Source organism: Sitophilus oryzae, unplaced genomic scaffold, assembly GCF_002938485.1.
Source record: "Sitophilus oryzae breed Bouriz unplaced genomic scaffold, Soryzae_2.0 scaffold_1828_pilon_pilon, whole genome shotgun sequence".
Classification (NCBI taxonomy): domain Eukaryota; kingdom Metazoa; phylum Arthropoda; class Insecta; order Coleoptera; family Curculionidae; genus Sitophilus; species Sitophilus oryzae.
In genome coordinates this window covers 33,485-59,124 of record NW_022146533.1, presented here as the reverse complement: position 1 = coordinate 59,124, position 25,640 = coordinate 33,485, and the positions used below count along the sequence as shown (strand labels likewise).

General features: G+C 31.4%; 3 protein-coding genes across 9 annotated transcripts in view; 1 reads left to right on the top strand and 2 right to left on the bottom strand.

Annotated features, from left to right (window-relative positions):
* Positions 1 to 281: 281 nt before the first annotated feature.
* Positions 282 to 11,346, bottom strand: LOC115883211 (guanine nucleotide-binding protein subunit beta-1). Its single transcript, XM_030901534.1, has 8 exons — positions 11,027 to 11,346; positions 10,018 to 10,103; positions 8,921 to 9,130; positions 8,253 to 8,376; positions 7,981 to 8,193; positions 7,546 to 7,708; positions 7,140 to 7,288; positions 282 to 3,698 (listed from the first exon to the last, which is right to left on the bottom strand). The coding sequence occupies exons 2-8, from the start codon at positions 10,072 to 10,074 to the stop codon at positions 3,592 to 3,594; spliced, it is 1,023 nt and encodes a 340-aa protein (XP_030757394.1). The 5' UTR covers positions 10,075 to 10,103; positions 11,027 to 11,346; the 3' UTR covers positions 282 to 3,591.
* Positions 11,347 to 13,515: 2,169 nt separating this feature from the next.
* The window catches only part of LOC115883186 (facilitated trehalose transporter Tret1-like), an 18,489-nt gene continuing 6,364 nt past the window's right edge, over positions 13,516 to 25,640 (bottom strand). The window contains exons 1-11 of one of the 5 annotated variants that reach the window (XM_030901496.1): positions 19,439 to 19,623; positions 18,696 to 18,760; positions 18,597 to 18,617; positions 18,316 to 18,457; positions 17,999 to 18,134; positions 17,760 to 17,945; positions 17,596 to 17,694; positions 17,060 to 17,259; positions 16,772 to 16,993; positions 14,754 to 14,940; positions 13,516 to 14,099 (exon numbers count right to left, since the gene is read on the bottom strand). In XM_030901496.1, the coding sequence (XP_030757356.1) occupies positions 13,654 to 14,099; positions 14,754 to 14,940; positions 16,772 to 16,993; positions 17,060 to 17,259; positions 17,596 to 17,694; positions 17,760 to 17,945; positions 17,999 to 18,134; positions 18,316 to 18,457; positions 18,597 to 18,617; positions 18,696 to 18,709 (1,653 nt within the window). In that variant the 5' untranslated portion in view covers positions 18,710 to 18,760; positions 19,439 to 19,623 and the 3' untranslated portion in view covers positions 13,516 to 13,653. Of the gene's footprint in view, positions 14,100 to 14,753; positions 14,941 to 16,771; positions 16,994 to 17,059; positions 17,260 to 17,595; positions 17,695 to 17,759; positions 17,946 to 17,998; positions 18,135 to 18,315; positions 18,458 to 18,596; positions 18,618 to 18,695; positions 18,761 to 19,438; positions 19,624 to 25,640 lie in introns of those variants that run through there. The other 4 variants (XM_030901497.1, XM_030901498.1, XM_030901499.1 and 1 more) reach the window with 4 other exon arrangements.
* On the top strand, positions 20,758 to 24,184 carry LOC115883187 (facilitated trehalose transporter Tret1-like). Of its 3 annotated transcripts, none has more exons than XM_030901503.1 (8): positions 20,758 to 20,806; positions 20,861 to 21,179; positions 21,291 to 21,576; positions 21,962 to 22,097; positions 22,165 to 22,350; positions 22,401 to 22,520; positions 22,576 to 22,742; positions 23,315 to 24,184. In XM_030901503.1, exons 3-8 carry the CDS (start codon positions 21,469 to 21,471, stop codon positions 24,125 to 24,127), a joined length of 1,530 nt encoding a protein of 509 aa, XP_030757363.1. In that variant the 5' UTR covers positions 20,758 to 20,806; positions 20,861 to 21,179; positions 21,291 to 21,468; the 3' UTR covers positions 24,128 to 24,184. The 3 variants fall into 3 exon arrangements, with proteins under 3 accessions (XP_030757363.1, XP_030757364.1, XP_030757362.1); XM_030901504.1 differs by having other exon boundaries at positions 20,861 to 21,377; positions 21,458 to 21,576; XM_030901502.1 differs by having other exon boundaries at positions 20,861 to 21,576.

Sequence of the window (25,640 nt, the reverse complement as noted above, 5' to 3'; positions counted from 1 at the left end):
ATTCTAAAACCTACATAGTTCCTGAAAAATTACCGCGGCTTTACTTTAAAACCTTTTATAGGTCTTAAAATAACGCGTTTATAATTATATCTCCTTAAATTTAATGATATTATAAACAAATATATAGAAAGAGCACAACATAACGAAAAACAAAAAGGCATTAGTCTTAAATTCTTGCCTATTTTCGTGCTGTTCCTTATACGCCTTATTATTTCAACTCCCTATATATATTTTTGACATTTCGGTCACCGTATTATTTTTAAATTGTTATCTGGTATTAATATGGTAGGTACTTTTGGTATGTTTCTTTTTTTCTGACATACTTATTTGGTCAGCATTATACTGTTTTGTGTGATTTTTTGACAACAACCGCGTATATATCGTATGGTCGAAAGAAAACCGGCGTCATAGACGGCTAGGGAACGACAATCGATGATAATTTTGTTGAGGTCAATCTCTACTACTAAAAAATGACATAAAACTAGTCAAAAATTAACTCTAAGTATAAAAAGATTAAAAAATGATAGAAGTAAGAGCTATTAAACAATTAAAGACTACGGATCAAGTAGATTATGTCTAGGGCTTGACCTCGCCAAAATTATTATCGACTGTCATTCCTCAGCCTACCTTGATTCCGTTTTTTTCGATCTTACAGTACATATTTCGGGAGAGCCTCAAAAACGTATTAAAACGCATCGTTTCAAGGAAACGTTCTGTGTACAGGGGACAAAAGAAAGTATATATATAGCTACATGCATTATTTGTGCTCAAATATATCGAAAAAACAGCGTTTAGTAGGTCAGACGTTAATATTAATGTTTTTGTTCTTGTGGGACAATTTTTGTTTCCTAAGTTTATAAAAAACACACATTCACAAAGCTCATAGGGGTCGTCCGCTCTAAAAAAACAACGTATAGTTTGTTTTCGTAGTGTGGAAAAAACGATTTGCTTGATATAGTACCGGGGTGGTTCGAAAAATCGAGAACAGTACCTAGAAAAAAGGGTACTGTCAATACAGGATCGATCAATGGTTTTTGAGCCCAAAATTCGGTTGAAATCGGTTGAACTTGGTTGATTTTCTCGTCGAGAATGTCAAATTCAAACGAATTACATTAATTTTAAAACCACCAACCAATTTCGTATTTGTTATTCTCGAATTCTTACAGTACAAAACCCATCCATGTTCCCAACCCTTGTTTTGCTTTTACTCATATATACATGTACATACTTAACATACTTGGTTTTCCTTATCGTCCTATATATTAAGTAGTTTTAAAAAATTATACACTTACATTTTAAGGGGATGTTTTTTTTTTCGAGAAGCTGCCTTTTATATTAGTAAAATTTTGGGATAAAGTTGAAAACAAAAATAAAAAAAGGTTTATCTTACTTTTACGTACATATAAAAAAGAGCTTCTATATAGAGTTACACTTTATTTTTAAAAAAAATCGAGTGTGCTATGTAAAAAAGACCGTGTATTTGTGTAGTTTTGACAGTTTATTGGATCGAAAATATAACGCAAAATTCGGTATTTTTTAAGCAAAAAGCTATAGTACTTGTAGGATATGTTACCCACTGTTTTATACCCACAGACTTTTTAAATTACATACAATACACAGGGTGTTATTTAGGTACACATCAGCCAAACATGAGCGACCTTTTTGTATGATTTTAAGCCTTAAAATCATTCAAAAATTCACTTCCTGATGGTTGGATACATATTTAAATAACCCTGTATACATATACCGTGCGATCGAAAAAGAACGACGGCAAATTAGCTTAGAAACGACGATAGAAAATGATTTCCATTTCTAAGCCAATTATGACACCTTTTTTTCGATCGCATGGTATTTCTTTATACTGGAGACTATATGTTAGGACGTTTCATCAATTATTGAAGAAAAAATACGGGGGATATCGAAAAGTACATCTTCTGATAATATTTTTGTTCCAAGTCTCCAATATAAAATTTAATGTCACGTAAAAAAAACGTATCCTCTCTGTCAATAGCTATAGATAAAATAACAAAATGCATTATTATTCGATAAAAAAAGAGTTTGAAAAGTGGTTCTCTTACAATAATTAAATTTTATTTAAATACGCATAGACGCCAGTGTTTTTTTTTCAAAATGGCGCGGCAGTATTACACGTTTTATTTTTTGTTTATATGTTTAGAAGTCGTTCTGCCGAATTTTTGTTGGTCAGTTTTTTACTTTCAATAGTAACAAGCGCCTATATCTATGGCACAAAATAACCACCACTTATCTCTGGTTATCCTTTTCGACTAGAATCAGGTTCACGAGAGATGACACGGTAAATTTTTGGATTAGGTTCAGTACATTTCTAACATGAATTATTAAAAAATGTACTAAATCTAATACAATTTTTAAGGTAATACCATCCCTTGAATTAACACTATTCTATAGACATCTTTCGTGAAACAGACCATAGCTAATTTGAAACAGATCGAAAGCCAATAATTTCATACTAATCTAATTTATGGAGAAATGCACGTAATAGCAACATCGTTTTCACGTAATGGCAACATCGTATTCCACAAGATTAGTACAAACAGAAAATTCTGTTTTTTTTGTTTTAAATACAGGATGTTTCTGAATAAGTGTTCAATTAATATTTTGTCAAACAGGGTGTCTAAAGTTGAAAAAGAGCTCTTTTTCATAATGAATACAGGTTATTTCTAATCAATGCATCCAATGTTGATTCTCAATGCACGACGCGTGTTTCTATGTAAAAATACTTGAAAAATCACTCCCTGACACTTATTGAGGAACACCCCGTATATTCGAACTTTAGTTTTAAGAAAAAAATCAACGTTCTGTTGCATAAACCTATTTGGTCTTTTCTTTAGATGATTTTTTTTTGTTTGTACTATGACAAAAACCGAAGAAAAAAAAAAGATTTTTCTGATATACAGTTCGACGCAAAACAAAATAATTCTTAGTTACTTTGTCTCACCCACATCACTACAGAGTGATTCAAATAGAAAAAAAAAATAAATACAACCAAAATAAATCATATCGCCTTTTTATTTAATTCTAAACATTTTGTTTTAAACACTTAAATAAATAATGTCACTAATATACAAACACGTACAGGCCTATAAGCATCGTTTTTTTTTGGAAAAATAATCACAAAGAAACAATAATAATAATAATAATAACTTAAAAACCTAACCTTACAATTATATTTATAATAATGTAGAGCGAAAAAAAATCTACAAAAATATTTTTTTTAATTTTTCTAAGCACAGGCGGGGGTCTGGGAGCGTTACAAAATCGAAAAAAAAAAGAAAATTAAATAAAAAATACTATACACGTAATATATAGAGGAGATAGGGAGCCTTACAAAATATATAGTTACAATATAATAAAGTTATAGTAGTAAAAATGCAATATTTATCGTTTTTAATTTTTCCTGTGTCGATATATATGGCAAAAATGTTTTTTTGTGTGAACAAAATGAAACAGAAATGTAAAAAATAAATGAAAAAATCACTGCGGCGTGATGTAGGTGAGATTGTAACGGAAATTTTGCCTTTGTGTTCATTTTTTAGGGTTTTTCTCTGCTTTTTAGTTCCAAATGCGCAGAAAACTGTCCCAGGAACCCGTTCCGACCGCCATTCCGTTCTCTGTCACTCCTAAACAGCTCACTCGGTTATCGTGGCCGGCCAGGATACCTAAAACAAATAATAGAAACTGTCAAAACTGTCACTGAAATGCTTTAACTTAAAAAGAAACTTTTTTATCTAAACTAGACCGAAAAAAAATTATAAACTGTTTTTTTTAAACATTCTGTATATAATCCACTGACATTTATGTTCTTGTCGTTAAAAAAAGGACTGTAAACTGAGTATTTTATATCAGCAATATTAGCATTGATTTTATGTAATTTCTTTATGACGAAATGGCGAAGGTGCCGAATAAAAATTAACAAGTTTTAAAAATTTTATGTAAAAGTCGAGAAAAAAAATCGTAATAAATTAAAATAAGTTTAGATTAATAAATAATTTCTTATGTCATTTAAACGTGAAAAAAAAATTGCAAGAGTCTTGAAAGCATGTTTAGTCTTGAAGGGCCTTGGTCTTGCCAAAGCTGTGAGATTCTTACACTTTTTTAATAATAGATTAATAATAATAATAATAATTTATTTCCAGAAACAAAAATTACAAAATAATAATACTACATTGTAACTCCTACAGAGATAAATAAATTATCTGTGTGTAGGGCTGGATGTACCTATATAATAATTAACAAACTACTAATACATAACAACAATAATTAATACTAACCTAACCTAGTGTGCCAAACATGACTACAAATGATAACAGCGGGATTGCTGTATTCACTTGTTATATGACTCATGAACCATAAAAACCATAAAAAAAAATTCTATAACATAATTATCTTTTAAATCAAACATTAATTCTAACCCAATTTTTTATTTTAGTTTTAATATTATGTTTTGATGCTGTTAGTGATTTTAACTCATTTGGTAACCTATTATATAATTTTATTGCTAAATTATAATTATTTTTATTGCTTACTCTTTTAATCATTTTGGGTAACGGTATACTTTTGTTTCTTGTTATACTTTCTGATTGTAAATATATTGTTTTAAGACTATTGTAGTGATAAATTAAAGATTCTAAAGAAAAAAGTTGTTCTAAATTAAGTGGTAAGTTTGTTGTAAATAAAGTGTTTTTACTGATCATTTTTATTAATTTTTTCTGTAGATTATTCACAACATTCAAGTTATTCATATAAGCACCTCCCCATGCTATAATTCCATAGCTTACAACACTATGGAAAAAAGCATAGTAAATTAACATTAGTGTTTTAGTGGTCATAATTTGTTTTAGTTTATAAAAAATTATTGTTAAGTATTTTGTTTTGCCTATAACATGATTTATGTGCTCAGCCCAGCTAAGTCTATAATCAAAAATTACGCCCAAATATTTATAACTATTTACACGTTTTAGGCACTTATTATTAATTTTTATTTCTACCCGGTCTGGCACACTATCACAGTAATTTCCAAAGGTGATAAAAACAGTTTTATCTATATTCAATGACAACTTATTCAATGCTAACAATCTTGAAATTTTCTCCAAATAAAGATTCATGTTTTTTATTGTTTCCTCCCAAGTTTTTGCTGCAGAAATAACTGCTGTGTCATCTGCATATGACATTATTGTATTTTTTGATAAAGACTCCAAGATGTCATTCACATAAATTATAAACAAAAGGGGTCCAAGTATTGTACCTTGTGGAACTCCTACTTTTACCTCTCGATAAGAACTTATAGTATGATTGACTTTAACTCTCTGTTTTCTGTTGTTTAGATAACTATTTAACAATCTATGTGCACTTCCCCTTATCCCATACTGATATAATTTATCTAATAGCAACCTGTGATTGACCGTGTCAAAAGCTTTAGCCAAATCTAGGAAAGCTACAATTATTGGGATTCCTTTATCCAGATTATTATAAACTATATTCGTTATGTTTGAAAATGCATCTCTAGTTCCCATATTCTTAAGAAAACCATATTGATTCTCTGAGATTATTTTGTTATTTATTATAAAGTTATATAACCTACTATGGATTATTTTTTCAAGAATTTTTGCAATGTTTGAAATTAAAGAGATGGGCCTATAATTATGTGTTTTATTTTTCTCATTTGCCTTATATATGGGAACTATTTCTGCACTTTTCAAGGAATCCGGCCAAAAAGAAAATTCAATGCATTTATTAAAAACATGCATTAATGGTTCTGCAATATTCTCAGACAACACTTTTAGTGTAGTAGCATGGATATTATCTACCCCACCCGATTTATTTTTTAAATTATTTATTATTGTTTTAATTTCGTCTGTGCTAGTTGGTTTAAGAAAAATAGTTTTTGGATTCATTGGTGGAAGATTTATTTTTTCATCTGAGAATTTTTGAATTTTTTTACTTAATATGTCACCGATCTCACTGAAATAACCATTCATAGCTTCAGCTATGTGTTCCGCGTTTGTTATTTTTGTATTATTGTCATCTATAATATGTTCTATTTTGTTATTTTCTTTTTTTCTTTTTCCTATTTTATTATTTATTATTTTCCAGAGATTTTTTGGATTATTACAATTTGCTTCAACCAGTTTTTTTTCATGTTTAACTTTAGCATCTTTTATAACTTTATCAAGTATTTTTATGTAAGTTTTATAATCTTTTTTTAGTTGTTCATTTTTTTTATCTAGTTTCCACAAGTTGTAAAGATGTTCTTTTTTATTGCATGATATTATTATTCCTTTTGTAATCCAATTTTTTCTAGGCAATTTTTTGCCATTTTTATTTGTTTTTTTACTTTCTTTTGATTTACATATACAATTTTGTATATTTTCAATTATTAAGTCAATGCTCACATTAGGATCTTCCAACAAAAAATTATTCCAATTTATTTTATTAGCTACATTTTTAAGTTTTTTATAATTTATTCTATTTGGGTTATAATTACTTTCTTTATTCATTAGAGTTGTATCTATATTAACAAATAGTGGATAATGATCTGTAAAAGTTTGAGTAATTTTAATTGCTTTATATGCTATAGTGTTTGTTTTAAAGAAAAAATTATCAATGCAGGTTCCTTCCTGATTACATTCTGCTGGCCTTGTTACTCCCTGGAAACAAGGCATATAGCCATCCTCCAGAAAGTTACTCAGATATTCCTGGCTAACAGTGTTGTGCTCCAACAGATCAATATTGAATTATATACAGATCAATATAGTAATTATCTATTATTAATCAATCAACAACAGATCAATATAGTAATTATCTATTATTAATAATAATAGATAATTAATTTTCAATAATAGATACATGGCGAATTATAATATACTAGAGCCACTATATAGAAAATCTTTAAATAAATAGTATTTTTAGTAGATTAAATGTTAACTGTCAATGTCACTGTCTTTGACATTGACATGATAGATCGTCAATCTATACAGAGTAACGACAAAGAAACCGAAGATCGTTGTCGTTTTATATGTAGAATTACAAATGGGAAACGTACAATTTTGTCATTTCAAAGCGGACTCGACGCCGTTTTATTTCGATAGTAGATAACTTACCGGCTCTTTCTGTTTTCATGGAATCCCACACGTTACAGTTAAAATCGTCGTAACCGGCCAACAGCAATCGGCCAGATTTACTGAACGCTACGCTAGTGATACCACAGATTATGTTGTCGTGGCTGTACATCGCCAACTCTTGGTCAGCCCTGAAAATCACAGAAAAAAAGAACATTAATATAATATACTGATATGTCTATAGCATAAAATGACCAGCACATATCCCTGATTAGAATCGGATTCAAAAGAGATAATGCGGTTTAAGGTCGACCTGCACATACCTGTTAATCCAAGGGATGTGATTACCTAATTTTTTTGTACTAGGTTTAGTACATTTTTTACTATAGTAAATTAACCTCAAATTAACGTTAATATACAGTTTTTTTAGTAACTCGGTATATCTTACCTAATGTCAAAGAGACGGCAAGTGGCATCGTCGCTACCCGTCGCAAAAGCGAACCCGTTAGGGAAGAACGTCACTGCGTTGATGTCGGACTCGTGTCCAGGGAACGTCTGTTTGCACATGCCTTCCCTAATGTCCCATAATTTTGCGGAGGCATCGCACGCACCTAAAAAATTAACGAACCATTTTTACATCTATCCTTACATCAGATTTCATAGTCTAACTTCTCACAGACTTAAATACCAAGATCTAAAAAAAAACAGCGTCATAGAAGGCTGCGGAACGACAATCGATGATAATTTCGTCGAGGTCAAGCAAGTTTTAAACTTCTATCATTTTTTAAACAAGTTTGTCAATTTTTAGCGTAAATGACGTCTATCATCGCTCGTCAGTCCCTCAGCCGTCTTTGACGCCTTTTTTTATTACACGGGTATTTACCTGATACAAAAGTACGCATATCTGGTGCTAGTGACAGAGACATAACGTCCCCAGTGTGTCCAAGAAAACTGGTAACTTGCTGACCGGTTTCAATGTCCCACAATGCGCAGGACATGTCTCCTGAACTGGTCACAATTTGGTTATCGTCCAGGAACCGGCAACAGGATAGGTAACCGGTATGACCCGGTAATTCCCGACTGACTCTCACATTGCCTTAAAAAAATTACATTAATTAATTTTAGAAATATAATATAAAAATATCTTCGATTTACCTTCTCTAGTTTTGAGGCTATATATCGAGCAAATGTTATCTAAACCTCCACAGGCTACGTATGATCCTGAAGGTGCGTATGCACAGGTCATTACCCACGATGATCTAAGAGGAATGGCGTGGACCTAAAATTATTTATTATTATTTTTAGGACACCCTATATACGCATAGTACAACCAATATAAGTCGGCGCGCGTGTCATCAAAATACTTGACAAATACATGTTGCAGTGTGTTTTACTACTAGATCATAAGGTTTTACTGCCATTTTTACTCTGACTTTTCTGACAAGAAGTGTCAAATAAAATGGGTAATTTTGACAGCGATTGTTTACTTCAGTTTTAGGCACATATACATAGATATATAGAAATATTTTTTATATCCACATTTTTACTTTGTCTATGATTATTACACAAAGAAATTCAAATTAAATGAAGTTATTAGCAAGTTTTCTCAATGAAAAATCTTTCTGATTGATTAGAAGAGCCCTGATTGATTAAAAATAGTCTCCACTTTTTGTGAGATTGTGCTCCCAGTTTATAAACTTATTTTCGGCTGAAAAATTATATGTTTTCAATAAAAAATGCAAACCTTAAGCAAATTAACAAGTTTTATGACTTGCAGGCCTACTTTTACTGGTTTCTCTATATCTATATGACAGAAAACGAACCTTGTTGGTTGTGTGACTGTCCCATACAATAAGTTTGCCGTCCTGCGAGGCGGACACGAGGTTCCTACTGTCCGAACCCCAGTGCATGGCGTAGATTTTAGCTAGATGACCCCTGAGGGTGCGACGTGTCCTCATTTGTACCCTGCCGATGGGTTCAAGGGAGGCCGTGGCAGTGGCCAGATTCGTATCCGCCGCTGCCTTGCGAGCGTCCTGTAAATATTCGAAAAAATTAGTAGAAAATTGCGGGAAATATAAATTAAAAATACAAACATTACAGGAAATCAGGCATAGGCAGTGGCTAAAGAATACTAAAGAAAATTCTGTGATTTTAAATTACAAGGATGTAATTTTTTTCGTCAAAAAACGGAGGTGACACCAGGTACTATGATAGCGATTTTTAATAGTTTTTTGTGTGTAGTGAACTTTAAATAAACTTTATTACAATGGTGAATTATGTTTCATTATGTTTCACTCAACCTTTTTAGATTTTTTTTTGAATTTGATAATTATTTTTCTGATATGGGCTACATATTGAGCACAATTCCATACTATTTCTGTACCTTTTTTGTGAAAGTTTTAATACATTTTTCTTTAAATAATTTAAATAAAATCATCTAAAAAAGCGGCATCCACCATAGGCGTAGAGGAAACTTTAATCAAAAATATAAATAAAAAAATTATTCATTACTAAATAAGTCTAATAAATCACACTAACAGTCAGTACTAATTAAAATCTTGTAAACCTCACAATTTAATAAAAATAATCAAATGGTAACAATATGGTTTCTGGTGTTACTGGTCCTTGTATTCTTTAATCATTGCACAAAAAAAATACAGGAAATCAGACATAAATGTATGGAAAACATATGCTTTTAACATGATATCCTGTTGCACTACTACAAACAATAATAAAATACCTACAAGTTTATTTTATAAATAATAATTTTAATATGCCACATCCTGTACAAAGGTATAAAAAGCTTTACTGATAACAATCTAAGTACATAGTTTAAATATTTATTTTTAAAATTTTATAGACATACATGTTTCTTTCTAACTAAAATAGTTTCAATATAATTTTAAATTATTTAACTCACCCTGATGGCATTTTTAAGTGCCTCAGCTTCCTGTCTCAAAGTGTCTAGTTCATTCATTCTGCTTGTGGCCCTTTACGAACAAAAACCTGCCAAAAAAACATTAAAAGTTTTTCAACAAAAAATAATCAAACTTATATTACTTAGAAAATTACATTATCTGTGATTTTTTTTTATTTTTAGAGATAGGTACCTATGTGTATTTTATTTGTAAACACTTAAATAGTGACATATAAATCTTAATCCTTGACTGATTTAAACACCTAGATATTCAATTCGAGATTATAAATATTTTTTAAGTAGTTTTAGATTCCAAAAACCTATAAATGATAGCAAATTAAAATATGTAATATATGTAGGTAGGTATAAATGATACTATCTCTAAAGTACCTTTTACAAGAATAGAATACCTGTCAATCATTTATAGTACAAATCAATAAAAAATACGGATTTAACAGTGAAAAATCCTCAATTACCTACAGCCCCTACAGGGGACATAATAAATTTTGCAAAAACAAATTTTAGGCGCCATATACATTATGAAAAGACTCAAACAAAAAAAAAGAAGTCAATTAAAAACATTATGGGGGCAATTTAATCAACACCAAACTTATTAAAATATAAACAAGGATAAAAATGAATTGCAAACTCTTCCAAACAGTCCACCATCCAAACTATTAAGTTTTTTGAGACACACCTATAATAAAAAAATGACAAAATCCAGACATCTTGTCCGGAAAGGAACTATATTGACATTACTTCTGGATGAACTAATGCAAATATTTATGTATATTCGATTAGATTTCCTGTGATTGATGATAAAAACGTAAAAAAACCGTGAAATAATCATAAAATGACAGTTCTCAAGAAAGGGGACGCCATGACAGTCATTGCACCTGCTGGACGAACTTGTTTCTAACAAATGAACGTTTCCAGGACGAGTTTTGCAAACTTCCACGGCCCACTTCGATAGAACTTAGATCGCTTAAAGATATTAAGGCACGGAACTTACGAATTTCCTGTTCCAAACTCCTGTTTCACGCGCCTTTTCCAAACTATCCTACGGTATTCACTCGATCACGAATCCATCGAGGGATGTGCATACAGTACTCGATCAATCCGTGCACTATTCATTAAGGTTCCTACACTAGCGGGTCCATAGATGCAGATCGTACCGCTCAGCAACTATTCCACACCGTTTTTCCCGATTTTCCCGACGCAAATTTCGGTCGTGGGTGCGGCGATTCCGGTACCTACTTTTCGTAACGATTACGGAGCCGAACAAGTGACGTCATAACCGCCATGTTTTAGGCGAGAGTCACCTGTGTGACAATCCGATAAACTACTGTGTTGGGAGTGGGGTAAAGTTACCTGTAAAATGTGGTGCTGGTTGTTGAGGGTGTCGGAAGATCATGCTAATGTTTTTTTTTATATCGTATAGGGTGTCTTTATTTATTAGCTTTCCTATTGATTTTCCGGTGAAGTCGTGCATATGTTTTTACTCTAAACATTAATATAAACAGTATATATTATCTATTAATTCCAATATATCAGAAATTCAATTTACAGATATCTGAATGGAGATAAATTGGTATGTTTTTGTTCGATAAATCTAAGATAGATGTCGCGGACTTATACTAATTTTATCAAAAATTTATATCTTTAATAATTGAAATCTCGATTTCTAGAAATGTTTGATCGTCTTCGGACCATGATACAAAAACAAAAAAGCTTTGGACCACTTATGCTCGTGGCGCTTGGCCATCGCTTGGCGCTCCAATACCAGCGCTTGATTTTTGTTTGGTTTTGGCGGGCGCATGTTGTTGGCCAATTATTGGCGTAAAGGGTTGTTTACCCAGGGTTGCCAGATGAAATTTGAGGCGTGTCGCAGAACTCAAACTTTTAGACTCCATAGCAGCGACAACAGTTATCTCTGTCCATAGTTTGAAGATAGTCCAATGTCGCAGATTTTGCCAAACCTTGAAAATAGCCCAAAATCGCAGATCAAAAATAATACATTACTCTTTTATCGTTTTTTTTTCTTTGTGACTTTATTAAAAGGCAGGTGTTAAGATATAGCCCAAAGTCGCAGATTTTGCCAGAAAGCAGTAAAAAACCTGTTTTGAAAAGTGGGGTAAAAGGAAATGGAATAACTAAAGAGAAATAATTAATAAATTTTGGTTAATATAATATTATGATCATTGAACAGCATATTTAGATTAATATGCAGTGCCTTAATATCATATACAAACGAAAGGGGCATAGGAGGGCATAGGAAAGGGGGTGATTCTTTGGCTCTTTGATATAGGTATTTTATGGCTAAAGTTTTTTTTATGCCTAAGATGAAGATCATAAGCATCGGCATACGTCTCGGTGTTGAGGTACTTTGTTTGGCCGTTTATGCAATTGCTCCAAGCAACAATAGGCCACTTCAACTTTCGAAGAAGAAGAAGCCAACATAAAATATATTTCCTTTGTAGCCCAAAAAATCCCAGAAAATTTTTGAGAATCGCCCAATCTGCGACTAGTCGCAGAAAGATAAAATGTGTCCCAAAATGATTTTTGAAGTAGCCCAATCTGACAACCCTGCAGTAGCCGTTTTCTCCTTTTCAAAAAAAAAAGACTCGAATGATCAATTAAAGGCGGCTACAGACGTTCATGCATACTTGACAAGTGTACTTGTGCAAGCGTACAACTTAACAACTATAGCTAGAGACGTGAGAAATATAAAATAAGAAACGCTCCTCGATGCGCAGTGGACAGCCCACAAATTTACTTTAATCAGATTTCTCGTAGCGTAACTGCATCTCTTCCGCCGAATGCGTTCTCTCTCTATCGTGTGCGCGACCGGTGCTATCCCCAAGTCTCTTCCTATATTTGTCAAACTGTACTTGTACAAGTTTGCATTGACTCCACACAATACAAAAGCGTACTTGAATAGTTTTAGATATACAAGGGTTTTAGTAGGTAAAAATGGACGAAGAAGACGCGCTAGCTCTTGCGATGTTCGTTATTCTGCTTAAACAAAAAGAAAAAAAGAAAACCCGTCGATTTTGGTGCAAAAACTGCCTTCTAAAAAGGAATATTTTGACTGGGATGACCTGGGAGACCGACTTCTTTCAAAACCTGAAATAAAAAATGCAGGTCCGTGTTTAAAAAACATTAGGTTGGCTTCTGTATCTCACAAATTATCAGCTAATTTGAAAATCTAAACATACTATCAGATAGCCCTAATAAAGTTGCTATGAGAACATGCAGTTAGTTTTTTGATTTTCTAAAAAGTAACGACAAAAAAAAATTAATTTTCAAAAAAATCCGTTTTTTTCAAAAAACTCAGCAATCCTTAAAGTTTTTAAAACTTTTTTGATGGCTCTTGGTGAACATCCCAAGGCGCAACTTTGCCCCAATTTAACCATCCTCGTATCTATTACGGTTTCCGAGATACCAATGCTCGTGCCCCGAATTTGTAGCACCCTGTCGTAGCACCATTAAAAAAATATCTTTTTATTTTATACAGAAATATATATTTAATCAACTTTCTTACTTAAATCAAGTCAGCTTAAGTACAAACAAAAGGAACATTATTGTCTTAATACAAAAATAACTTAAAAATAGTTTTTTCTGTTTAACAAACTAACTCTATACGTTTTCACGTTTATCACTGTTTCCATTGCCATCCAACATCGGATCGCGTACAGTATTTTCTTCCTGATTTATTCCCTTTTCAGAATGTCCAATATAAATAAACTTTGTTTTAAAATAATCGGTGATATCTATTAATTTCATGCCGAAAGTTTCCGGCAAAAAACAGTACGAATATATGCAACCGCCCACGCAGATAGCTCCAAAAAATAACTGTAAATTGCTAGCCCCACCGAAAAAGTCGCTCATGGTGTAGTAAGTCTGTAGAGCTATAAACATGAGTATACAAAAAATACTGTAACTAATAGAGTATCCAATTCCTCTGATTTCCAATGGGAAAAATTCAGCGATTAGCATAGTCGGTATGGGGAGCAGTCCTATAGTACTTGCAACTACATAGAATAACAGTGCTATAACCGGTACCCATAACAATTCTGTTGTGCCTAAAAGAAAAAGAAAAAAATGCATTTTAAATAATTATTGCAATCTGTTTAAAAGTTCCCTTGAAAATAACTCGCGAATTAAAATGACAATAACGATTGTTACTGTCAATAAGGTATACTCTCTCGCTGGACAAACTATACCGATAAATATACACGGTGTTTCTGAACAAAAGTCCGATATTTTACAGGGTGTATTTTTAAGTATTTTTAAGATAAAAAGCTCGTATAAATGTGTTCTAAAATGCTTAGCGGGTGTCAAAATTTCCCAAAAAAAATGGTTTTTTCTCTTATCATCTGAACTTCTCCAGATATTTTTATGAAATTTAGTACATGTATTTTGAACGTTAAAAGGCTCTTTTCGATGAGGAATATTTTCTTCAATTTTCACCAGTGGCTCTAAATTACCAATTAAAAATAATATTTTCTTTTTATGTTAATCAGATCTGATGTTCATCGATAAAAAAGGTCAAGATGGTACCTAGAAATCGTCTGAATTTTGTCCGAAAAAATGAGTACCCTACGAGACTCCTGTAATGTCCATTTTTATATTATAAGACACTGCGTGTATTCCAGGGTTAATATAGTATATTTTTATTATTTGTGATTTTTGAATATTAATTTTATTTAGTAACAAAAAGTCTACGTTGTACATACCTTCTTTTATCCATCTTGTCCACGTTCCCGCTATAAACATAAATATAGCCATTAAAATGGTACTAGCAAAAATCAGCGACCTTCTTCTGAACTTTTTTAAAATATAAATACTGGCGATGGACATGACTAAACGGACTGCACCGATCAAAATCGAAGCTAAATATGGATTTATGTTCGTATGGGCTTCCTAAAAATATCAATAAAGAATTAATTAAAAAACTTAGAGACATATTATTATTACTATGTATTTGCTTTATTTTTTTATTATTTTTGTATCTATCCAACAACTTTAGGGTTTCCATACAATATTAAGGCTTGTAAAGTTTGTCTATCGAGAGAATACATGCGACGCGACGACGCGACGGACGGTGAGAGTTGCTTCTGTCATTTTAATTCACAGACAAATTTAATTTTCTGTCATTGTGTTTAGATGATATTCTTCTCCGACTCGTTGGACAGACTGGACAGACTTTACTTTAAAAGAAAAATTAAAGACAGTTGAAAAAGTGTTAATTATTCTTTTATCTTTGTGAGCAGTACTAAGATTTGTACTGCATACATATAGTTTTCCTTCAAATTCCGGCCGGAACAGTCCGGCGCGGCGCCCGGACCAAAAAAATCCGGGAAAATCGCGGAAGTCAGAAATCCGTTGGAACCACAGTTGGAACCAATAAACAATCCTACATAATCTACAATCTATATAAAATTGACCAGATACGCAATGGTGTAGCTAAGTAACCGAGGGCCCTGGGGCAAATTAAAAAATGGGACCCCACTGCTATGTAAATAGATTAGGTTTTATCAAATAAAAATATGAAATATACATATAATTTGATATAATACTTTAAAAATGCTTAACTACTTAAGCTCTTTTTTGTGCACTGCAGGGTAGGTAATAAAAATATTAAACAGTAACAATATAAATTACAATTAATACTTGGTGTAGGTTTGGCTAATAAAACGAAATAGAGAAGATTCAAGGGTTTATAAAGGTCGGGTCTACCAACTGACTAAATAACAATTATATTTACAATTTTTTCCTAGCTTTAATTTTCGCAAAAGTATCAATGACTTCGTTTAAATCCAGGCTTGATGCGGTTTTGTTTTCAATTATTGCTATTAGCGATAAATGTCGAGTCGAGTTTGGCCCTTATTATTTCTTAAATATTTTTTTATTATTTTTAATTTGCTAAATCACCTTTCAGCTGCTGCAGAAGTGACAGGAATTGTAAAGAATAATAACATTGCTGTAAATACTTCCGTTAGGTCGCATTCTAGCACTCCATATTTGCTCATTACTTCCTTACATAATTGGTGAACAGTCCATGATTGAGTTAGTTGAGATAAAACTAGGTGGTAAACATTAGTAAATTGAAGTGAAAAACTAGGGCCTATTATATCTGAATATTTTCTTTGGAATTTTTTTTTTACTTTTGTAATAAATTTTTTAAATAAAGCTGCTTCATCAACATGTAATAAAATTGTTGGTGTTAGAAAATCGAATATATGACACATATGCATATAGACTGCACTCATACCAATAAAACGTGTATTTAATTGAGATATTACTGTGTCTAGTACATTATTGAAAATCTCAAAAAAAAAGAATTTAGGGGAATTTCCTAGGCATAACTTTTGAATTTTTCTCAACTGAGTTGTCATGATTAAAGTGGGGCTGCAACTTGTCATATTTATTTTGAAAATGGGAGAAATTTCCAAAAGTTCAGTTCGATCGAGATTTCTGGTAAGGATTCGAGGGCCCCATGAGCTTGAGGGCCCTGGGGCACTGCCCCGCCTAGCCCCTAGGTAGCTACACCACTGCAGATACGGGTACTTTCGAACAATGTCGCTTTAGTAGATATGCGACGATAGTACCGATTAAAGTATTCAACAAAGTTAAGTCGATTTTACGGTTATATTTTCCTTAAAAACCCGTATTGACACAGATAGAAACCCTACCAATAAGTGTAGATACCATGTAGATATGTTGGATAGACTTTGTATCTTTTTTTACTTACTTCTATGAAACTAATACTGTAAAACATGGTAATATAAATCCCAGAAAAATTCTGAAAAAAGAACAATCCCGTCAGTATAACCAGAGGTTTCCAGCCTGTAGGTTTCCCAAACTGCTGGATTATAAACTTCAATCCTTTGCCTACATGTTTTTTGGCTTCATCTTTCTTCTTTTGTTGTTCTTCTTGAAGAACCTTATATTGAAGTTCAGCAAACGACACTTGCTAAAAATACATACAATAAAAATGTAAAACTACATAATTTAATGTTAGTTAAAGCACCAAACTTACTTCATCGACAGGTTTCTGGTATTTGTGGATCCACTCCAGGCTTTTTTTGGCTTGGTCGTACTTGCCCTTTAAAATTAACCACGAAGGGCTTTCATGCAGGACCATGCAAACCAAACAGGGAACTATTATAAAGATGTTACAGATCCATGCTAGGTGTCTCCAGTGTAGGTACCATCCTCCGAGGTACGTTAGTACCATACCTAAAGATTTTGTTTATCTTACTGTAATTTTAATTTATAATTTTACGTTTTAATTTCAAATTTTATTATGAGTAGAGATACAAAGATACAGCATTTTATGAAACTAAGATTATTACTTATTTTATTACGAAAATAAAACACCCTGTAGTTATATAACAAATTATAGCCAAAGCTTGGAATTTTGTAATTTTATACAGCTACGAGTAGAATAAATTAAAATAATTTTTTTAAAAGTTGTTCAAATTTTTAATATGCGCCTTCGCCATTTTGTCAGAAAAATAATATTTTTGTTCGTCCTACCACAATGGTTTACATAATTTGTGTAAAAAATGTTACCTAGTGATACGTAAGTGGGTGCTATAGCCATCAGAGACATTCTCAAGTTCGAACTTGCTATTTCGGTGATGTAGACTATACCGGGGCTTGTACCCCACGCTACAAAAGACAAAATATTAATATAGAGTCCAAATAAAAACGAATTATAAAAAAAATGTATTAACCTGAAGAAATACCAACTAATAATCTCCCAAAAATAATGATAGGGACATTTTGTGCTAGGGCTATCATAGACCACCCTATTACACCTGGAATACCCGCTATTTTGATACAATTTAATCTGCCCAAGTTATCCATAATCAGGCCACTTACAATGGATGCCGGTGGTATAATTACTATCAGAACACTGGCTGAAATAAGGTAAACAAAAACCATTATATGTCTACTAAATATATCTACGTACCCATCCAAGAATTTTCAGTTTTTGTTGGTTTAAACTCGCTTTCCTCGTATTGCAATTGTGAAATTAGAACTGCAGAGTAGGCTAGGGAAATGCCATTTCCAATGTGAAAACTTGCAGCTAAAAGAGATGCCAAAATCTAAAACATATACACAAATTTTTCTAATAAGATTCAAATTTTTAATGATAAAAAAATTATAATTTTTATGTTGATTTGTTTGACTTATCCAAATAAAAAATAAAATAATAATCCAGTATTTTCAAGTAGCCTAATTTTGGATAACAGGAAGGAATATATGATATATTTTAACTACAGTTACTTGTGGTAGAAGACTTTTAAATGTTCTTGCTTCGTATTTTGTTAAAGATTTACAGCTGGCTATCATTTCCCTAATGCCAGCATCCCGTGTACCTTCGAATCTAGCTTCAGCTGCATCACTAGAGTATTTCTTTTCGGGCTTGCTAGAAAATATAACAAATTTTCATATATACAAGGGATGTGTTATTTAAAACATAGCCAACAATCCATTTTTAAAATTGTTGGAAAATTAGTTATAATAATAACAGTGCAATAATAACTATAGTGGTCTCTTATACTTACAATAAACTAAGACAGCTAGCTCTGAAACAACAAGAGAAAAAATTATAAATTATTTGAAATAACTATTACATAAAAAAAAACAATAAAAAATATTCTTACCCTATAGGATCCATGATTAATTATCGTTTTTTGTTTTCAATAATTCCTCTTTAGAACAAATCTAACTGAAACAATATTAATTGGGTAAGTTTTCATTGCTTTTTATATTTATTATAAAGAAAAATATGTCTAAAACATTTCTAAACCAGTGTGAATACAATAGTTAATCGATATAAGGTTATTTTATCTGTTATCATATTAATCTATTAAACCGGATATAATTGATTGTTCTATACCTTGCTCATTTTTATATGCAATATAATAGTTTTTTTACTATGTATATTTTCTTTGTTATAAAATATACTAGGTATTTTCTTCAAAATATGAAAGAAAAACAACTTATTAATGCATCTATCGAGTTTTATTACTCTGCTGGGTCATATAATTAATATAATAAGTTTTTAAAAAATAAAATAAAATATCTTGGCCGTCTAGTATGGCTAATAATCTAAATTTAGCTTTATATTATTATTGAAGTATGGTACTTTGTGGATTTGTTTGAAGAAAAAACTATGGTCCCAAAAAACAATGAATTAATAATACAAGACATGATTTATAAGTTGTTATAAATAAAAGTATATAGTTAGAAGATTAAATATAATGATCATTAAGATTAACTCAGCAAAACTCAGCCCTCGCAAAAAAATGATGACATATGATTGGCGATTGACAAATAAAATATAGGATAAAAGTAAAAGTTACAATAATAAATGTCAGAGGGTATAAAAACCCGAAAAAATTACCTTTTCTTTGGCAAGTTTTCCTGAAATTCATTCAAAGATATCTTTATACATTTTTTTTACTAATTAAAAGATATCTATCTATCTAATTGAACAAAATTTTTAATTGCACTTAGTAAACACAGCGCACGATGCGTACTGTACGGATAGACTTAACTTAATCAAGCAGTATGAGCCTAAGCTATATTTAAAATCCACCATTTCAGTTAATCTAAGTGCGAAACAAAGACAGAATAGTCCATATATTGGGCCTCCCTTTGTTTCTTAGCATAAAAACAAATACATTGCGTCGGATTTATCGTTTTTTAGAAACTGCATATATTTGCTTTTATCGTCCAATAAAAACGTATGAGTCAACATTTTAAGAGCCCCACGCCTTAGTTTTTTCTTCTCAATTTACTGATAATATTCTTTAATTTACCCCCCAAAAGAAATCTTAACAGCTTCCAAAACTGTTATTTCGAAACAACTGTTGGAACTATTACTGTTATCACAGCTGTTATTCAAAAATAACAGGTTTTTGTTATTTATTAATTTTACAGGTCGCACATTCAATACGACGTGTATTCTTTTCTATACAGGGCGTCCCAGAAATAAAACAGATTTTTTATTAGTAAAAACCACTGGACCAGTAAAAAAAGTATTTTTACTGGTAGTATAGTTCAACACCAGAAACACGCCTATGAGTTTTTTTGAAAAAATTTTTGGATTTTTTTTAGTTTTTAGTTAAAAAACATACTTTCTTGATAATATGCAACATAAGTAGTAGATTAAATTTACAAGAAAGACAATCCAGAAAAGATCCAATGGTTCTCAAAAATTTAGCAAAAAATATTTTTTTTTTTTGGAAATTTTCTAAGTAAAATAACTCTGTTATTTTAGACTTATTTGAAAAACGATAAAGAGAAAATATGTTTCTTTTATCGAGATCTACCACCCCTAGAATACTTGCACTTATTTCTGGGGACACCCTGTATATGTATTTGCAAAAAAACATAAAAATAACAGTGCAAGTGCAGATGTTATTGTTGTAATTTTTAATTATGCATGTGTGCACTGTTATTTTTTGTAAATATCAACTGTTATTCAAAAATAACAGTTGTTAAATAACAAAAGTTGTTAAATAACATAATTGGCTTCTTAATATTTTATATGCTTTTATTTATAAATCGACAGACCCCTTATATGGGGTCTTTGTATATAAAACATTTCCTTCATTCTTTTTGTACCAATAGAGATAAGAATGAAACTTTTGGAGGTCGTTGTAATTGAAGTTCTATTAACAAACTAAGCTGTATTTTATTTATGATTTCATAAATTAGTCTAAACGAGTTGCTATTAAAGATACATTGTCTCCAAATGTGGTCGCTTGTAAAGAAAAAAACGTGTTCAAATATACAGATAATTTTATTTTATTTGTTGTAGCACTTTAGAATCCAGCAAGGTTTATATCAGAGCTATAATCTTTTTAGATTTGTATACGATAATTTTGTTACAATGTAATAAAAACACGTCTATGATAACTGGCTATAATTATATCTGCAGTAAATTGGACCAAAGGAAAAATAATACGGTTGAAGTAATTTTGAGATAGTAGCTCGTACCAAATGATAACATTTTTGTTTTATAGCATTACTAAATATTTTAGCTTTTTCTGTAACACTTTGTTGTGTTCCTCTGAGAGAAAAAATATATATCGTGTCTCTCTAGACATTGTCTGGTTTTTGTGCAAATGGAAATAATAGTAAGATAAGTTCATACTAATTAAGAATCAGTAAATAATGAAATACATAAATAATAGTACCGTTTAATCCTCTTTAAGAACATAATATATACATATGTGTTTCGATCGTAGTGAATAGATAAAATAATGCTGCTCACTCACAAAAATTCCGTGATCTTTGCACCAGATTACTTGATTTGTATACAGCCACTAAAATAGGTAACCAATTTTTAATCATTATTCGGTGTTAATTTCGACATATTTATTTATAAACAACGCGCGTTTATCATTATACCTAGTGATATTTATTATGAAGTCAGAAGAAAGGGTTGAAATTGATGATGAGGTTAAAGAACTTCGGGAAGATGAGAACGACGAAGAAATAACAGTTTTATCATGGGCAGATGCAATAAGACAGGTATTTTTTTGTTATTAAAGTAAATTACGTAAAACCCTTGATTATGTATAAATTAATAATTTATATATAATAAATATATAAACATATAATAAATATATAAACAATTAATATATAAACAAGGGTAAAACGAAGGTTATGTTCGTGTTAACCTTATTTAAATAGAAATATACACGGTGTCCCATATAAGAGTGCATGGATTTCGTTTTATTTTTTTTCACCCTCTGGTGAAGAAATGACAAAACAAAGTCCACATTCTTATAGCTATTTTTCCTGCTCTAGAAGTTGATGTTATTAGATTTTCAATGCGACGCGCGACGTTTCGTTTCCGAGATACGGCCATCATCAACTTTATTTTCTTAAATCATGCATTGTATTTTTTTTGTAGATTTTAGCTTGTTGTATGGCAAATACCATAGTTATACAAGCCGGCATAAACATGTCTTTTAGTGCAGTTTTATTGCCACAATTGAAGGATTCAAATACCAACATTGTCATTGACAAATCCCAAGCTTCTTGGATAGGTAACAAAAGCTAAGTTTATGCTATTAAACAGTATTATTTTTTTTTGTATTTCATTTGTTCTTTTAGCTAGTATAGTAACAATTGCACTGCCTCTGGGTTCAACTGCTATAGGACCTCTTATGGACAAATTCGGACGAAAAAAAATGTGCGTTCTGTCAACAATACCAGTTTTAGTTGCGTGGGCTTTGCACGCCTATGCTGAAAACGTTTGGTATATTTATGTTGCTAGGATCATAGCCGGGTTCAGCGGGGGTAAATAAATTATGAAAAAAAATACTATTTTTCTGTATATATTTTTTTAGGATTGACCACTGTAGCTCTGGTTTATGTCAGCGAAATAGCGCATCCAAAATTCCGTCCTATGCTACTTTCACTAAACAGCGTTTTTGTTACGTTTGGTATTCTCCTGACATGCGTTTTAGGTGCACATTTTGTGATTTTTGTAGTATATAATAAAAATAAATATTTTTTTTTCAGGATTTTGGTTTAACTGGCGTTTAATGTCGAAAATATTCTTTGGATTGGTTTTCTTAACTACGATTGGACTGTGTTTCATCCCCGAGAGTCCCTATTGGCTTGTTGTGTTTCAAAATGACAAAAGTGCCTGTGCCAGATCTTTACGCTGGATCTATAAAGACGACGCGGTGCGTAGGTTTATACAGGGTGTCCCAGAAATAAGTGCAAGTATTTTAAGGGGTGGTAGATCTCGATAAAAGAAACATATTTTCTCTTTATCGTTTTTCAAGTAAGTCCAAAATAACGGAGTTATTTTATTTTGCCACTGGATCTTTTCTGAATTTTCTTTCTTGTAAATTTAATCTACTACCTATGTTACCATATTATCAAGAAATTATGTTTTTCAACTAAAAACTAAAAAATTTCAAAAAATTTTTTTAAAAAATTTCGAATTTTCAAAAAAATTTTTTCGTGAATAGGCGTGTTTCTGGGGCTGAACTATACTACCAATTAAAATACTTGCACTTATTTCTGGGACACCTTGTATAGGGTATTGAAAAATAGTGTAGGTACCAAAGTAGGTACATCAGGGACAAAAAATAAAAGAAAAAAGTTTCTCTAAACATACATGCTCTAATAAGATGCAGAATACGTTGTCAAAGGACCAACCTGTATCATTTGTAAAAAATATTATTAGAAAAAAAACTTCATAGTTCATATTAATGATAAAATTAGTAAACAACTTGAATATATTTTTTAGCTGTACGAGCAGGCGCTCAAAAGGATACTGGAGAGCAAGAATGATTTTGGTTCAAATCATAGTGAAGGAATCAGCGAAAAATCGAGTCTAATTAACCTGAAGAACAGTATAAATATATACAGGGAGTCCGTTGTTTGGAAACCCTTTGTTATTCTGTTTTTCCTGTTCTTGTTCCAACAATTATCGGGAGCGTACGTTGTGATTTTCTATGCGGTGGAAATCTTTAGAAAAATTGGGGGTGGAAACAGCATAGACGGGTTTACGGCCTTGATTATACTGGGCGTGATACGTTTCGTGGTTTCTATAATATCTACGGTAACATCGAAAAAAATTGGTAGGAGACCTCTGATGTTTTACTCGGCGTTTGGAATGATTTTGACTAGTTTTTCTTGCGGGTTTTACATGTTTTTTCAAACTAATAACGAATCAAATTTAGTAAACAATAGTACTTCTAGTCCTAACGTACAAAATAATAATGTTACGATATTTTTGGTCCTCGGTTACGTCTGTTTTAGTTCCTTGGGATATTTAGTTATCCCCTGGACTATGATAGGGGAATTATTACCGATAAAAGTGCGAGGGAAACTGGGGGGTCTCACCATTTCAATAGCGTACATTTTAATGTTTGTCGTTACCAAAATTTTTCCGTTTTTATTGGAGATGGTAAGCATGACAAACTTATTTTTGTTAGTAGGCGTTATAAATACGGTAGGTTTGTTATACTTGTATTTCTGGTTGCCTGAAACTCTGGGCAAGACTTTCGAACAGATATCTAAACGTTTTACAAAAAATATAATAAAAGGAAACACTTAAAAAATGTATTATAATTTATTAGGTTTTAATGTACAAAAAAATATTTTTTATAGTTTATGTTGTATTATTCTTGAAAAAATATAGACTATCGTACAGAAAAAAACATTAATTTAAGCTACACACAAAATTAGTATGGCAACATTAAAATTTAGTGCAAATTACAAAACAAATAAAATTTGAACATCAATGCACACTATCCGTTCCATATCCTTTTCTTTCATACATTTTTTTGGCGGACGGACTGAAGCGTATCGGAAACAGCGTTGTCAAATTCTTACATTTTTAACAGCTCTGTTAATTTTGCCGATATTTATTTATTCTTTCGCCTCTTAATTAAATCTATTACCTTTTTTAAAAGATACAAATTTTTAAAATAAAACTTTCGTAATGATATAAATTGTACAATAAAAAGTATGGAACTGACACGGAACGGAAGCTTACGTATAGCGTCAGTACAATAAAAAATACGGAACGGATATGGAATGGAAACGGAAGGTATAGTGAGAATCAACCTTTATTCTTCTTTCTGGTTCTGCGACGATGTTCGATTGTCCGACAAAAATTCAATTCTAGGTATTTCTGAGTAAAAACTATTTTAATATCGTCCCGAAATTTTAAGAGAAATTAAACAATACTTTTGAGAAAATGGCGGATGCGCTGGATAATTACTAAAATTCGGAAAAGCAGTTTTATTTATTATTACATTAAATCCTTGTATATTAAATTCAAATGAAACCAGAATTATTTACTGCTTACAATTTTATCCTAAAAATATTCTTCGTCAGCACAATAGCATAACTCTACCCTCTACCCTCCACCCTCCATAGTTCCTTTGTATTGAACCGTTCATATTGGACACATATCTGGTATTATGTATTGAAAGTTATGCAGGAGAACTGGATCTACAATTACAGAGACCAGAAACTAGTTTACTATTGGTACTATTCAAATGCATTACCTTACATTTTTACTTTGGAATATCTTGAATGTATTTTGAGAAAATCAGACCTAAGGATTGCCAGCCTCCATTGAGATTCAGAGTGTGAATTTTCTCTTGTGAAGACTGCTCACAATTTTATCCTAATAACACTGCCAAATGGGTCAAGGCATTTAATGTCTAATTTTTAATAACATTTTTATGAATATATTTGTATCGTCCTCTATTAATTATTATTCGACGTAGATATATCTTGAATTTTGCCAGTGCATAGTTCTAAGTTCGTCTTGGAACAAGCGATTGGTCTGTTTTCGGGCTTCTGTGATGTAGGACATCCCTTAGGAAGTAGTATTTGGATATTGTTTTATCTGAAGCTGAACACTGGAAAGGAAATACATAGTTAAAATTTGGCTGTGTTAAAATGGATCTAATGAAACGGTATCACAGAACGATATCATACCTTTTATTGTTCCTTTTCTTCGATGATATAGATTTCCCGCCAACTTGCCGCCATCTGCCACATGAGTAATTGACAAGTCAGTTCGATAAAATTTTCTAAAATTTCCAAAAAATGAT

Bases quoted from the DNA above. Each gene is read 5' to 3' on its own strand.
- LOC115883211 (XM_030901534.1), bottom strand. From the start codon at position 10,074: ATGAATGAACTAGACACTTTGAGACAGGAAGCTGAGGCACTTAAAAAT. The intron at 8,377-8,920 runs GTTCGTTTTCTG...AAATAATTTTAG, and splicing joins ACAGTCACACAACCAACAAG to GTCCACGCCATTCCTCTTAG. The intron at 7,709-7,980 runs GTAAATACCCGT...TTAATTTTTTAG, and splicing joins TATGCGTACTTTTGTATCAG to GTGCGTGCGATGCCTCCGCA.
- LOC115883187 (XM_030901503.1), top strand. From the start codon at position 21,469: ATGAAGTCAGAAGAAAGGGTTGAAATTGATGATGAGGTTAAAGAACTT. The intron at 22,098-22,164 runs GTAACAAAAGCT...TTGTTCTTTTAG, and splicing joins ATCCCAAGCTTCTTGGATAG to CTAGTATAGTAACAATTGCA. The intron at 22,351-22,400 runs GTAAATAAATTA...ATATTTTTTTAG, and splicing joins CATAGCCGGGTTCAGCGGGG to GATTGACCACTGTAGCTCTG.